The sequence below is a fragment of the Pan troglodytes genome, chromosome X, assembly GCF_028858775.2.
Source record: "Pan troglodytes isolate AG18354 chromosome X, NHGRI_mPanTro3-v2.0_pri, whole genome shotgun sequence".
In the NCBI taxonomy this organism is placed as follows: domain Eukaryota; kingdom Metazoa; phylum Chordata; class Mammalia; order Primates; family Hominidae; genus Pan; species Pan troglodytes.
In genome coordinates, this window is record NC_072421.2 from 149,648,390 (window position 1) to 149,664,966 (window position 16,577).

Sequence of the window (16,577 nt, forward strand, 5' to 3'; positions counted from 1 at the left end):
ATGCTAGAACTGGAGTTGGGGCACTAATGATCCTGTGTCACATCAAGGGAGACCCTGCCACATGGAGCTGAGGGCAAAGATCTGAGTGTGGGATAGGGGTGGGGAGGCTGGGGAGATCACTGTTAAACCTGAGAGTTTAACCCTTGTATTTTCAGGTTTAGTCTCCTAGTTGTCCTTACTTGGTGTGTGATCAAATTCCTTTGAAGTTGCCAACTCTTCCAAGTTGTGTAACGGAATCAAAAGATGGGGTTGTGTTCCTGGAATGGGAACTGTTGCCAAAGGGAAAATAGTAAGCCATGGAGAAGAGAAATCCTTTAGAATTACAATGAAAATACATTGCTCTATTTCCTGGGAGTGGGTGAATTTAGCAGAAGAAGCAATACAGCTTTTTCATAATATTTCATATTGGGCAATGAGACCCTCGAGTCAATCAAAGCTATGTTTTCACACGAGTTTTACTTTGGATCATTGTAATACATTTCTTGCTCTGGGGGTACCTTTCTTCCATCTTTTTCCAATGGTTGTTAAGAAGCAGAAAGTAATGGTGGCATGAGATTGGGGGTGAAAGCCAAAAACATAGTACTGTCTGTGTTAGGCAAAGAGTGACCAAACAAAGTTCTGCAGACCAAGTACAATTCAGAAAGGGTTTAATAAACAGCAGCTAAACATTGCACCAAAGCATTTGGAAACACAATTTCTACAGAGAGGCAAAGATCAGGCTTCCATTCTAAGTTCCTTAAGACAACCATTAACAGCCCCGCCCTCCCACCCCCCATATCCCCACATATCCACAAGACTACACTCTTCTAGTCATGAATTTACCTACAGACACAGTCTTAGGAATAATGGGACGGGCATGCATTATCCCAGCAATGGCAAGGAAGCAGGGGACGGGGAAAGGATGGATGAAAAGGCAACCAGCAGCTAATGATACACCCCTTAGGAGCTTTGTTCAGCCGGTGGGCAGGGAGAATCTGCTTGTGGTGCCCTCTGTGGCTTTACCCTGGGCTTCTAGGATACTCTGGACTAGTGCAGGTATTCAGAGCCAAAGTGGCTGGGGCTGCCATCATAAACAGTCTCATTCTCTTGGGCCGAGACTATTAAAAGTGATCTTCTTGGGTGACACATTGTGACTTTCTAAAAACCTTTTTGGTGCCCAACCAAGTTCCACTAGTGACCCAGAAGGCCCGCTGAGATTGTGCTGATTCTGAGGTCACGGTGGACCTGGCTTCTCAGTCCTTTATTTTGGCCTTTGGAAAGGGGCGCACGATAGCTCTTTATTAAAGACACTTGTAAGGAGCCTAGGCAAATCATTCAAACTTCTGGGATTCAGTTTATCTACCTTATAAAAATTGCATATTTATGCCTGTGTCTTTTACTCACATTAAGATTAAGAACAAATGGCCTCTAAATAATATATTATAAAATTGGCAATAAAGTTAATGATCTAGTTGACTCAATATTGACTAGAGATATTTATTTGTATGAATTTCCAATTCACCCCTCATAGAATCGGCATCAACAGAGGACCAGAGGTTCCCGATATGGTCGGAGAAAAGTGCCTGGGCCAGGGTGTGGAATGTGGAGTGTATGGAAGGAAGAATTTGACTTTCATCTGCCAGTAGCCTTCTCTTTTGAGCCAGACTTCAATCCTCAACTACCATCCACTCCAAACCTCTTACCCAATCCAGTATAGGCTAGTTGCCTTGGCAGGGAGGTGACTTTTGTATCTCTCCCATATTTTAAAAAAATGTTTTTTTTAAATCTAGATCACTTTGTTTCTATTTGCAACTTTTTGATATAAATAAAAAATGCTTGATCATTTTTTCCTGAAAAGTATACAGGTGGTAATGAGTACAAATTAAGTAGTGCTCAGTTGGCTACAAGGGTGCCAAAGGCAGTGGGGGAAGAAGATTTTCTGGAGGAGAGATGTACCAAGGAGGGGACTATTTTCCCGAGGGGCTGGACATGGCAGGGCACCAGCCATCTTGGTGCCAGGCTGGCAGAGCTAGTTCTATTTATTTTGGCCATACATGGTAGACGGTGGTTAGTACCAATTGTCCCCACTAATTTCCAAACCAATAAATGGGTTGGGGGTGTAGAACTGGCTCCCACCTTTGCTATCAGTACTTATGCCTAGTAGGCCTTGCTGAAGGCAGGGGAAGTGGCACGCAGGATCACATGGCCTAGCCTAACCTGGCTGCCTAGTAAGTTAGAGTCATCTGATCTAGATGGGAGTCAACAATTCTCCTTGTTCTGGGCCTCTCAAACAGCCAAGGCTTCCACTATGGAGAGTAGAATCTCTTGTTCTTTTTGCAGCGGGCAGAGTGCAATAAAATACATGCAGTGCCCTCAGCTAGGGGAGACTGGCAGACTAAGATGAGCAACTGGACAAATGGCAGTGTTTGGCTTTGATGGGGTTATACTGGGCAATATTGGAGGGACAAGTAATTTTTCTGTAGTTATTTTTTGCGTAGAGATTCATAAATATGAATTGAGGGTCACAGCTTGGTAGAGGGGTAAAAAGGAGAATCCTGAAACACACGAAGGGGAGCCCCGGGGTTTGGGTGCCTGGATGCTTCACGGGGTATACAGTGCTCTGGTTGCTGCACTGCCACCACTATCTACTGTTTGCGGATCATGCCCTTGATAGCTGACTCCCGGTTGACATATGTGGCCCAATAGACCAGATTGAATATGGCAAAGAGCACAGGAAAGATGATGCGGGAAATTTTGTCAACCTTGCTGACACTGTTGTAGGTCTTGGTCTCAGTCGGGCTGTCCTGCACGTAGGTGGCCTTGGGTGAAGCAATGATTGTTGGGGTTGAGGAGGCACTGGGAGCAGCGCCCTTGGAGATGGTGGAAAATTCAGTGTCCTTGGCCAGGTTGATGGGATAGGTGGTCCCCACGATGTTGAAGGTAGTGCTGGTTTTCTTTGCTGGGGCTGCTGGTGTTTTCTTCTAGAGGCCAGGAAAAAGAGGGGGGGAAAGGGAGAAAAAAGCAAAGCTAATTAATTCATTACACAGAGAACCTTCAGAGGCTGCAGGGAGGAGGAGCCATGAGGGAAGTTAAGGCACAGGGGCCATGTAGCCAATAGCACTAGTAACCAGGTTTGTGTCAAGGAATAACTGAAGATGAGTATGAAAAGAGAAAACGTGCATCATCCTGGCTCACGAGCTGTGTCGCTTTGGCTAAGTCACTTTTCCTCTTCATGCCTCAGTTTCTTCATCTGTAAAATGAGGATCAAAATAATTTTCAGGATTGTTGAGAGGATCAGATAAGAGAATGGAGCTAGAAATCGCCAGTAAACTGTGGAATGTTGGTCACATGTGGAATCTTATACATCATGTGATTTGATCCTCAGAGCAACCCCTATGAGGTAGGTGGATGAGATTACTCCCATTTGACAGATGAGAAAACTCAGCCTCAGACTAAGTGGCAGAGCCTAACTTGCAATCTGGGTAAGAGATTTTTATCTAGGGCTACACTGTGCTGCTTTCTATAGGCCCCAGACACTTTTTGGTTACCCAAGAAATAACTCCAGAAGGCCGTGACCATCAAGTGGCACATCTCCTGTGAGGAAGAGAGCTTGGTGAGTCTGAAAAGTCATTTTGTCATAAAGACAATACATACCATGGCATGCATCATTACAACAGCTTCCCACCCTTCATGCAGTGTAACTGTTCAGCAAGCTCAGGAGCAGGCCAAGGCTTTCCACAGAGCTATGTAAAAGACTCTCTGACATAGCAAAGGCAGAGATAGATGGGGAGTTGCTATGTCACTGCCCTTTGGGCTTATTTTTAAGAGTGAAAGAAACTCAAACACCCAGTGGGAAGCAAGCACACACACATGCCAATTTGCTCTCATATATATGAACTTGTGTATACAGAGAGCCTCACTGGGCCTCCCCTGATGCAGAAGAGAGAAGAGGACACAATGCTTAGGCCTGGATACAAACTGAGAAGCTGAAGAACAGGAGAGGCCAGGGAAGGAGGCCAGCCCCAGCCCCAGGCCAAATGCAGTGGCCTAGCTCATAGTCTATAGATGGTTTGTTGCCTCATTCCTCACTCTGGCCTTTTCTTCCATCCCAGTTTGGCTCTAGGGAAAAGTGGGTATAGATGAGCTTCAGAAATGCCCTAATTTCACATACCTCATGAGTGCATTCTTGATGTTACTTTGCTTCCCAGAACCCAGGCTTCACTTCTTTATTCCTTCACTTCCTACTTGCTTTCTTCATGTGTTTCTCTATTTCCATCCTCTCTTGCTGACCCCTATCTCCTAATCTCTTCATATATCCTTTCTTCTTAACTTCAGAGTCCCCATCATTCTTATTTTTTCTCCTTTAGACCTCAATGCCATTTACTATAGTGATCCTAATAACTTTTGCCCAATATTTACTGAATGCCTACTGGGCCAAGAACTATGCTAGGTACTTAGAGATAAATGGAAAGGGTAAAACATGAGTCCCTGTCTTCCAGGAGCTCACACTCGGGTGTGGGAGAAAGCCTTTTAAGCACACGATTGCCATTGAACGTGATCAGACTTCTCAAAGATCTGGGCCAAGTACTATGGGAAATCAGTCAAAGGAGGGACAAAGTACCTGCAGGCATCGGAAAAGGTGGCTCAGAGAAGGCAATGAAGTTTATGGTCTGGGTCACAAAAGATGAGCAGGAGCTCATCAGATGAGCATGCGGCAAAGGCCAGTACATAGGCCAAGGACACTTTATTTATTTATTTTAGAGACATGGGTCTTGCTCTGTCACCTGGGCTGGTGGGCCTTGTGTAAACATAGCCCACTACAGTCTTGAACTCCTGGGCTCAAGTGATTCTCCCGCCTCAGGCTCCTGAGTAGCTGGGACTACAGGCATGTGCCACCATGCCCAGCTATTTTTTTGTTTTTTAATTTAGAGATGATGTCTCACTATGTTGCCCAGGCTGGTCTTATACTCCTGGCTTCAGGTGATCCTCCCACCTTGGCTTCCAAAATCACTGGGATTACAGGTGCAAGCCACTACACCTGGCCAAGGGCACTGTTTTTTGAGTTGACAAGAAGTTTACTGTAGCTGGGCCACAGCGTGGATGGCAAAGAGTTGCAGAAACTGAGGCTGTGTAAAACAGGCAGCAGCAAGACCTTGAAAGGCCTTATATGCTATGCTCTCTTGCTTTGTCTGCTTATTTTGGCCTCAGTGTTTTCAGTCATGGACGGGAAGTGCGACAGATGAGAGGATGTTGGTTTACGTAAATTGAACAGTCTGACTAATAGGATATTTTGAAAGCAATATTCTTTCTCCCTGGGGATTGCAATCACATTGTTACAAGTGGAAGGGGGACAGAACTCTAAGGTTTCTAAAAACCTTGTAAATTATTTAAATACTACATGGGACTCATTTATAATTAGCAAATTCATTGTGTGAATAGAGCCCTGCTGCTAAATGTCTTTGCTATTAAATAAAAGGGTGCTTTGCTTGTTTGCAAACTTGCTTATTAATTTGCTTAGTAAACTCTTTTTTCATGGGTAGACCAAAAATTATAGGAAAGAAAGAAAAGAAAAAAGAAAGGAAAGAAAATATTGCCCTGACTTTTCTAGAAGCTTTTATATATGTTACTTCACTTAGCCATCTTATAAACTGGCTATGACTAAGTCTCTGAAACAGTGATTCTGAACAATGAATACTTTTTTTTAGCTCCATAGGCACTTTATGTTCTATAGATGGGGAGAAGCAGCAATCACGTTAATCACAGATTTTTTAAGTAGTAAGGGAAAGTTACCTTTTAATTTCTTCCACCATTTTCAACATGACACATTTTAATCAGCCACTACAATTTTTTACCTAAATCATTAAAGAAGGAAATCAAAGCAAAATTTGAGTGTCAAGAAAATAGGAAAATGAGCCATAGATTAATGGTAATATTTACCCATTTCTACACCGAGTTTTCCAGTAATTCTCCTTGATAGATACAGACTGAGATGACTTAACTTTGACCGAATTGTCATAATATTCCTACCCCCTAGCCAAGTATCTGGCTCTTAGGCAAATGATGGATGTTTACTGAATGAAAAAATACCCACCATTGAAGATTATCAATGTGATTTATTGTTTGTTTCCCCTGAGTCTTGACCTTTGCTGCATAAATAGCATGTCTCCAAAGTTCAGCCTAGGGCAATTTCCTAACCAAAAAGTGGAAATTGACTTCTCCAAATTTCCCAAGGAGTTTGAATCCAGAACAAGAATGCCTTTCCTTCTAAAAATCTATTTCATGTGGGTTTTGTGATGAGGCAATGAAAACTTTTATAGAGAAATGCATGTCCCACTCAAGAGTCTTCCTCCGATGATACTCCTGTCAATTGTCTCTAAAGGTGAAGCTCAACTAGAACCTCAGAGTATATACTTACATGGTCCAGTGCCTCTGTGTCAACCCCCTTGCAGGTGCTCAGCTTTTCTGAGCCCATTTCCAGAAGTGGGGCAAAACAATGGAAAATATGCTATGTGGGACTCAAAGATGAATAAAACCAACAACAAAAACCCAAACAACTCAATTTAAAAATGGGCAAAGGACTTGAGTAGACATATCTCCAAAAAAGATTTACAAATGGCCAACAATCACATGAAAAGATGGTAAGCATCACTAATCAGAAATGCAAATCAAAGCCATGAGACCCCACCTCACATTATGATGGGTACTACCAAAAAACCCCAGAAAATATCAAGTGTTGGCAAGGATGTGGAGAAATTGAAACCCTTGTGCACTATTGGGAATGTAAAATGGTGCAACCACTATGGAAAATGTTGTGAGGGTTCCTCAAAAACTTACAAATAGAATCACTATATGATTCAGCAGTTCCACTTCTGAGTATATATCCCCAAATTATAAGCAGGGTCTCAAAGAGATATTTGCATATCCATGTTCACACCTTCATTATTCCCAATAGCCAAATGGTGGAAGCAACCCAAGTGTCCATCGAGAGAACAATAAACAAAATGTGGTATATACACACAATGAATTCATTCCATTCACAATTCTTCAACCTCACAAAGGAAGGAAATTCTGATATATACTACAACAGACATGAATCTTGAGGATGCTAAATGAAATAAGCCAGTCACAAAAGGATAACTGTTATGTGATTTTACTTCTATGACATATCTAGAGTAGCAAATTCATAGAGACAGAAAGTAGAATGGTGGGTCCTGGGGCTAGGGCAGAAAGGAATGGGGAGTTGTTGTTTAATGAATACAGAGGTCCAGTTTTGCAAGATGAAAAGGGTTCAGGAGACTGCACAGCAATGTGAATGTATTTAACAGGACTGAATTACACAATTCAAATTGATTAAGGTTATATATATTTACGAGTATGTGTACACACACACACACACACACACACACATATACACACATATATGATTAAATCAGAGACCCTGCCCTCAGGAAATCTAGTTTAGTGAGGAAGGTTAATTAAAATAAGAAAGAATTAAAATATACGGGAGAAAGCACAAATTAGAAACATTCAGAGGGGGATAAATAATGAAATCAAGGGAGTTCAAGAGAAGGAAGAATTTGGAACTGTCAGGTAAGTCAATGGAAAGGAGAGAAAATGCAGATGGAAGAAAAATAATCACTTGCACCACTTTCCTGTAAAGGCGGTGGGGAGGGGTGGGGGTTATCTAGAGCATAAGTGTGGAATTTCTCAGGTCCAGATCACAGCTGAGAAGGAAAGAATGGATGAGATTAGATACTATCTATATTTTGGTGGAGAGAAAGGAGCACAGTAGGTTAAGGGAAATCTCATACAATGGCTTCTACATTCCCCATGAGGAAGGTTAAATAAATAGCAAAGATTTAAACTAGAATATATATGTATATATATATTTTTTGAGATGGAATTTTGCTCTTGTTGCCCAGGCTGGAGTGCAATGGCATGATCTCGGCTCACTGCAATCTCTGCCTCCCGGGTTCAAGCAATTCTCTTGCCTCAGCCTCCTGAGTAGCTGGGATTACAGGCATGTGCCACCGCCGCCCCCCTCCCCAGGATAGTTTTGTATTTTTAGTAGAGAAGGGAGTTTCTCCATTTGGTCAGGCTGGTCTCGAACTCCTGACCTCAGGTGTTTGTTCTGAATCTGTACTCAATTCTCAGCCTCCCAAAGTGCTGGGATTACAGGCATGAGCCACCGCACCTGGATAATTTATGTATTTATTTATTTATTTTTATTATTATTATACTTTAAGTTTTAGGGTACATGTGCACAACGTGCAGGTTTGTTACATATGTATATATGTGCCATGTTGGTGTGCTGCACCCATTAACTCGTCATTTAGCATTAGGTATATCTCCTAATGCTATCCCTCCCCCCTCCCCCCACCCCACAACAGGCCCCTCTGTGTGATGTTCCCCTTCCTGTGCCCATGTGTTCTCATTGTTCAATTCCCACCTATGAGTGAGAACATGCGGTGTTTGGTTTTTTGTCCTTGCCATAGTTTGCTGAGAATGATGGTTTCCAGCTTCATCCATGTCCCTGCAAAGGACATTAACTCATCCTTTTTTATGGCTGCATAGTATTCCATGGTGTATATGTGCCACATTTTCTTAATCCAGTCTATCATTGATGGACATTTGGGTTGGTTCCAAGTCTTTGCTATTGTGAATAGTGCCGCAATAAACATATGTGTGCATGTGTCTTTATAGCAGCATGATTTATACTCCTTTGGGTATATACCCAGTAATGGGATTGCTGGGTCAAATGGTATTCCTAGTTCTAGATCCCTGAGGAATCGCCACACTGACTTCCGCAATGGTTGAACTAGTTTACAGTCCCACCAACAGTGTAAAAGTGTTCCTATTTCTCCACATCCTCTCCAGCACCTGTTGTTTCCTGACTTTTTAATGATTGCCATTCTAACTGGTGTGAGATGGTATCTCATTGTGGTTTTGGTTTGCATTTCTCTGATGGCCAGTGATGATGAGCATTTTTTCATGTGTCTTTTGGCTGCATAAATGTCTTCTTTTGAGAAGTGTCTGTTTATATCCTTCACCCACTTTTTGATGGAGTTGTTTGTTTTTTTCTTGTAAATTTGTTTGAGTTCATTGTAGATTCTGGATATTAGCCCTTTGTCAGATGAGTAGGTTGCAAAAATTTTCTCCCATTCTGTAGATTGCCTCTTCACTCTGATGGTGGTTTCTTTTGCTGTGCAGAAGCTCTTTAGTTTAATTAGATCCCATTTTTCAATTTTGGCTTTTGTTGCCATTGCTTTTGGTGTTTTAGACATGAAGTCCTTGCCCATGCCTATGTCCTGAATGGTATTGCCTAGGTTTTCTTCTGGGGTTTTTATGGTTTTAGGTCTAACATTTAAGTCTTTAATCCATCTTGAATTAATTTTTGTATAAGGTGTAAGGAAGGGATCCAGTTTCAGCTTTCTACATATGGCTAGCCAGTTTTCCCAGCACCATTTATTAAATAGGGAATCCTTTCCCCATTGCTTGTTTTTGTCAGGTTTGTCAAAGATCAGATAGCTGTAGACATGCCTGGCTAATTTAAACTAGATTTTGTATAATAAAGAAGACAGAACTAATTAGGGACAGAGAGTAACTGCAGGCATAGGTTGAAGGAACAGCAGAATTCAAAAATACACTCATAAATGTCACCAATCCATCAATAGCAATGGATTTTTTTTTTTCGGAGAGAAATAGAGGACTTGGACTGAAGTGACTAGGGAGGTCAAGAGTGCTGGTGAGTGACTGCAGTGATACAGTGTGGGACCTATGCTGGATAAAGAAGCAAGGAAAACATAGGAAATCATCCATTTATTTAATATTTTCTGTGTCTACAATGTGACAGGTTCTGTGCTAGGTGCTTGGGGTGCAGGAATAAATGGTAAAACACAGCTCCTGCCCTAAAGGAGTTCACATCCCTGTTGGGGGGACATGTAATAAACATAGAAGCAAAAAAATGCATAAAGCAATGTAATGTCAGGAGGTGAGAATTATCATGGAAGCACATAAAGCAGGGCAGTGCAGAAAAAGATGATGAATGCTAGTGATAGAAGGTCTGCCTGAGAAGGTAAGTAGAGACCTGAACAAAATAAGAAAGCAAGCTGTGAAAAGATCTCAACAATAAACATTCCATAGAGAAAGAATGGTAGTGACAAAGTACCTAGGCTTGGAATGAAAGTGATTCATTAAGAATCATCAAGGAGGCTGGGCACGGTGCCTCACGCCTGTAATCCCAGCACTTTGGGAGGCCAAGGCGGGCAGATCATGAGGTCAGGAGATCGAGACCATCCTGGCTAACACGGTGAAACCCAGTCTCTACTAAAAATACAAAAAATTAGCCAAGCATGGTGGTACATGCCTGTAGTCCCAGCTGCTCAGGAGGCTGAGGCAGGAGAATCGCTTGAACCCAGGAAATGGAGGTTGCAGTGAGCCGAGATTGCGCCACTGTACTCCAGCCTGGGTGACAGAGTGAGTTTCCATCTCAAAAATAAATAAATAAATAAATAAATAGAATCATCAAGGAGGCCACTATGGGATGAGTGAGTGGAGTGAATGAAAATTCAAAAAAGATGGTAAGAGGTACCATCACAGATCTAAGGACAAGATCCTGTAAGGTTTTGAGCACCATCGTAAGAATAATGGAATTTGATCTAAATGTAGTGGGAAGCCATTAAACTATTTGGAGCAGAATTTTTATAATTTACTATTTTAATTGATCTTCCCTACTGTTGGGCAGAGAATAGATGTGTAGGCACTGAAAGTAGAGGACTAAAATTAGGATGTTAGTCCTAATGAGGCTAGTGAAGAGGTGTGGTGTGTTGAATGTTAGATATGGAGAAAAGTAGACAGATTCAAGTTATATTGTGCACGTAGAGGAGTTAGGACTTGCTGATGAGTTAGGTTTGGGTTGTCTGAGAGCAGAGTGGGGGGCAGGTAAGAAAAATAAAAGAATTAAGAATGGATTCCAGGTTTTTGGCCTGAGCATCTGGAAGAATAGTGACATTATTGGCTGTGCTGGGAAGACTTGAAGAAGAGCAGGTTTAGGGGGAAGATGAGGAGTTGTGTTTGGATATGAGAATTACATTTTTATCAGACATCCCAATAGGAATATAATCCCAATAGAGATGTACACAGTTACATATATCAGTCTGCAGCTTAGGGGAAAGGTTTGGGATAGAGATACATATTTGGAAGTTGTTCGCCTCTAGATGGCCATTGATTCAATGTCTTGGGATTGAATGAGGTCGCTTGAGAAGTGAGTACAGATTCAGAAAATAAAAAAGAGATCAGACTGCTGACTGGCCTGCAGATCTGACTGAGCTGCCCTGAAATGCTCTAACGTTTAGTGCTGGAAAGAAGACAAGGATAGTGCAAAGAAAATACCAAGGACGAACAAGAAAAACAGGAAATCCTGATGTATGAGAATCCAAGTGAGGAGTTGACACCTTTTTCAAAGAAGACATCTTTAATATAAAAGAGTGAGAGAGTAATGGTCTGAAAGCAGTACTGGGGATTAAGACGATGTAAACTACACTTCTGGAAAATGGGAATCTGATTAACAGCTTCTGCCAAGCAGTAAGGCAGTTGGAAGGAAGTCTCAACTGAGAATCACATATCAGTTAAAACAGGAGGTGGACGGGTCATTCAATGAAGAAGCTGCTGGGGCAGAATGTTTTATCTTCCCATGAACAGGAGTTCCTGAGGGAAGTGAGGGACAGTTTATGAGGAGTAGGAGGATACGTCAAGAAAAAACCACAGAAGAGGATAAGGATAAGAAGTGAGGGGAGGATAAATAACCATAGAGAAAACTACAATTTGGGTATTGACCAAGGATGACACAGAGGCGAGCCCTATGGAACATATGGCCTCATGTGTCCACAAATTTCATTACAAAACTCTTCTGATGTCAAGTAACAGTTCCAAAAACACTAACACAATTAGCTGACTGACTGTCACTGTTTTTCTGAAAAAAAAAATACGAAAAACAAAAACAAAACACTAGAACAAATATACAGGCAGTTAGATTGGTTCATTTCTGAAACCTTCACGTAGTGCTGGAAACAGTAGCAATGCCTGGTAAATGGGACAATCCAGACCTCATTTAATAGGCTCAATTCCAGTTTATGATGTCAGATGAGTCATCCAATTGAAAAACAAAGAGAGAACTTGGGGCAGTTGCAAATAAAGTGAACTGGTTGTAGAAATCCTACATATGAAATGAACGCAGAGAGAATACAATAATGTTGCTAAGTTGAGCAAGATGAAGAAAAATAGAGTGATAAAGCCAGATGAAGTGAACATCAAAGGACAAAACTTTTTGCATGAAGTAAAGGAGTAAACAGTGGCCTGGAAGCAGCAGGAGGGAATGGAGGAGTGGCTTCCACTTGCAAGGGCAGTAGATTTTTTAGGAAACAGTCAAGTACTCAGTAAGGTAAACAACAAAATAGAGAGGAAGTATTTTGGATTTATCTCTCCTGTGACACTCAGCACTTTGTCCTATATCAGTGCTCTGTCTGTATATGTGTGTATATATATATATGGATATATGCCTTACTTTTCTTAGACCATCAGGTCCTGAGTACTGGGACCATGTAGTTTAGTTTTGCAAACCACAGGTATTCCAGAAATAATTGCCGTGTGTGCGTGTATGTGTGTGTGTGTGTTTCAATCGAGACTATGATTACTGCTAGGCCACTTATACCTACTGCAGAGCAAGGTAGGAAGACCACCAGTTTATGAGTAAAACTTAACCCATATTGAATGTTACTTACCCAACAAAGAAATACCAAGGGGTGATTTGATTTGTGGCTACAATTGCAGGAATGACCCATAGACTTAAAAGCCATTAAGGACAAGAAACTAAGCTTTTCCAAGATTTGAAGAGAATGTGAATGTTTTCTCCAATGTAAAAAAGATAAAATTTTATTCTAGAGCATTTGAAAATAAAAAAAGAAAGTCCAAGCATTACTATTTTTTGCAAAATCTATACAAGAAGTTATACAAATTTTATAAATGGTTCTAAGAATAATTTTCTTCTTTTTAAACGTTGAGATTTGTTTTTTCATTTAAATTTGCTTTTATTATTTTTAATGTTGAATAACTTAAAGTAGTAATGGACATAGTTTAAAAAATTGAAGTTGAAAACTTATGAAAATCAAGAAACCCTTACCCCAATGCACCCAAACCCATTGTCCAGCCCCTTGTAGGTATTTATTTTTAATTCTCTTAGGTGATAGTAATACTTCTAATAGTTATTTCTATACTTTTATACAATATATTTATACTGCTACCAGTTTTGCTTACTACCAATTGTCTTTTCATGATAAATGATTTATTTCACATATGTAACCCTTCCTGAATCGTCTAGTACAATTATAGCAAACTTTTTAGTTCTATCAATAACCAGTGGTGATAGCATTATAAATGACTGTATAAATCCCTGTAGTAGCCATCTGCAAACTGGACTGGTTCCTTTGCAAATTTGCTTGCTGCACAGTTGTCACTTTAGTACTTCACTTTTTATAATTTTTATTTCTATTTATTCATTTTTAATTGACAAATGAAATTGCATATATTTATCATGTACAAAATGATGTTTTGAAATATGTGTACATTATGGAATGGCTATATTGGGCTAATTAACATATGCATTGCCTCACAGTTATCATTTTCTGTGGTAAGAACATTTAAAATCTACTCTTAGCAGTTTTCAAGAATACAGAACATTGCTATTAACTACAGTCACTTGTTGTACGATAGGGTCTCTTGAACTTATTCTTCTCTAAGTAAAATTTTGTATTCTTTGACCAACAACTACCCCCAACTCCCAGTCCCCAGTAACCACCATTCTACCCTCTGCTTCTGTGAGTTCAATTTTTTTTTTTTTTTTTTTTTTGAGATGGAGTCTCGCTCTGTCGCTCAGGCTGGAGTGCAGTGGCGCGATCTCGGCTCACTGCAAGCTCTGCCTCCCGGATTCACGCCATTCTCCTGCCTCAGCCTCCCAAGTAGCTGGGACTACAGGCGCCCGCCACCACACCTGGCTAATTTTTTGTATTTTTAGTAGAGATGGGGTTTCACCATGTTAGCCAGGATGGTCTCGATCTCCTGACCTCGTGATCTGCCCACTTCAGTCTCCCAAAGTGCTGGGATTAGAGTTCAACTTTTTTAGATTCCACATGTAAGTGACATCATGTGGTATTTTTCTTTTCTGTGCCTAGCTTATTTCATTTATAGTAATGTTCTTCAGGTTCATCCGTGCTTATGTAAATGACAGGGTTTCCTTCTTTTTTAAAGGCTGAATAGTATTCCATTGCCTATACCACATTTTCTTTATCTATTCATCAGTTTATAGACACTTAGGTTGATTACACATATTGGCACAACTTCCCAAGCTCAGATGATCCTCCCACCTCACCCTCCTGACTAGTTGGGACTACAGGCATATGCACCCATGCCCAGATAATTATTAATTTTTTTTGTAGAGACGGGATTTTACCATGTTGCCCAGGCTGGTCTCAAATTCCTGAGCTAAAGCAGTCTGCCTGCTTCACGAGCCACCACATCCAGCCTGCTTCCTTTTCTTCAAGGAGGTATAATTTTTTAAAAGTTAGTCAAATATTTTATTAAAATCTATGACATTTTCTGGTCCACTAGTCCAATAAACTGTTGACAAATGCTCATGAGGTTAGATAATTTCTCATTAGTGAACTCAAGCTGTATATCACTGATTGCTGCTAACTGCTCCTAAAATATCTATCTGTTTAATAATGTATTTTAGGGAACTTCCAGTTTAATATGTCAGAGTAAGGATACCTTTGTTCACTTTTCCTCTCTGCAACCAACCAAAAACAGTAGATGAGAAATAAAAACCAGAACTCTATCTTTGGTGAAACTTAACAGCTTTTATAACCTTAATCCCAAAAAGTAAGGGCTCGGAAGTGAAGTGAAAGTGAAAGTGAAGCGCAGTGAAAATCAGATCAGGGTGAAGATGACACTGACGATACCTGCTGCTCTAGATTTCAGGTCAAGGATAGTGTCCCAAAAGTGTGTGGCATGACCTGACAAAGGAAAGAAACAATCCCTGTTTTGAAATAAAATCAGTTTTCAAACTGGTAATGAGAACATCCTGGAACTCTGACTACCACATAGTGGCAGAGGAGACAGAGACTGCAAAATTAAAGAATATAATACTATACACACATACACATGCACAAGCACATACACAAACACACACAGAGACATGCACACAGACACCTGTATCAACATAGAGGGATTTCCTGTGAACAAGGGAAAGTTCTTACTAGTCAGAAGTAGAATCACAACTACAAGGAAGACTACTCATAAGAGATTATATAGACAACAAGTGATGCTCAAACTACTCTCTACTACTCATTCTCAGCTACTCATTACTATCCTGCTAACTCTCTCAGTTACTCCCCCAATGATATTTCCATACATAACAAGAGTAGTAAAAATTTCTCTAATGCGACTTCAAGTAATAATTGAAGACAAACTATCATGCGATTAATACAAACTTTGTTACAAAAGGAAGAAAATGACCTATTGAGTATTGTAATAAATGTCTTAATGGAGTCATCAGAAAAAGAGAATGTGACCCATGGATTGTACAATAGCTCAACTATTATTTAAGTATAAACACAATAGACAATGATTTTATACATTCAAAACAGAAGGAAATATGGTTCCCATGAGACCATCTTAAAGAAACTTATAGAAGATAGCTACACACACTGGGGCCTTTGGGAAGGTCGTGGGAAGAAGGAGGGAGAGGATCATTAAAAATAACTCATGAATACTAGGTTTAATATCTGGGTGATAAAATAATCTGTACAGCATACAGCCAACCCCCATGACACAAGTTTACCTATATAACAAACCTGCACTTGTACCCCTGAACTTAAAAAAAGGAATTGATGCTTTGGGAGGCCGAGGCGGGCGGATCACGAGGTCAGGAGATCGAGACCATCCTGGCTAACACGGTGAAACCCCGTCTCTACTAAAAATACAAAAAAAAATTAGCCGGGCGTGGTAGCGGGCGCCTGTAGTCCCAGCTACTCGGGAGGCTGAGGCAGGAGAATGGCGTGAACCCGGGAGGCGGAGCTTGCAGTGAGCCGAGATCGCGCCACTGCACTCCAGCCTGGGCGACAGAGCGAGACTCCGTCTCAAAAAAAAAAAAAAAAAAAAAAAAAAAAAGGAATTGATGTAAATATACAATGAATAGAAATGATAGATAAAAGGACGATTTTAAGAAAAGAACCCATTTAAATGTAGAACTATGACTAAACAATTATAGGATTTACAGTTAAGTGTTATAAAATGTAATAATGGAGCAATAGTAGTACAGCAAACAGAAATTAGGAGATGATAGGAACTGGTAGAGAGAAGGAGAGGTAGGAGTGGGTGTGTACTGATTTCCTTATATTCTTCCTGGGTGGGGGGCTAACAGACCCTGTTCCTAGCTGATAAACCAAGTTATAGAGGAATAAATATATTTTAAGGGTACAAAGGTAACAACTAGATTAAGCACAATAAAACCAAGCAAAAAATCCTATGGTAGAGTAGATTAAGGA

At 40.6% G+C, this 16,577-nt stretch overlaps 1 protein-coding gene across 1 annotated transcript in view; it reads right to left on the minus strand.

Annotated features, from left to right (window-relative positions):
• Positions 1–630: 630 nt before the first annotated feature.
• GABRA3 (gamma-aminobutyric acid type A receptor subunit alpha3) overlaps positions 631–16,577 on the minus strand; it is a 269,861-nt gene continuing 253,914 nt past the window's right edge. The window contains exon 10 of the mRNA XM_016947548.3: positions 631–2,960. Within this exon, the coding sequence (XP_016803037.1) occupies positions 2,625–2,960 (336 nt within the window). The 3' untranslated portion in view covers positions 631–2,624. The remainder of the gene's footprint in view (positions 2,961–16,577) is intronic.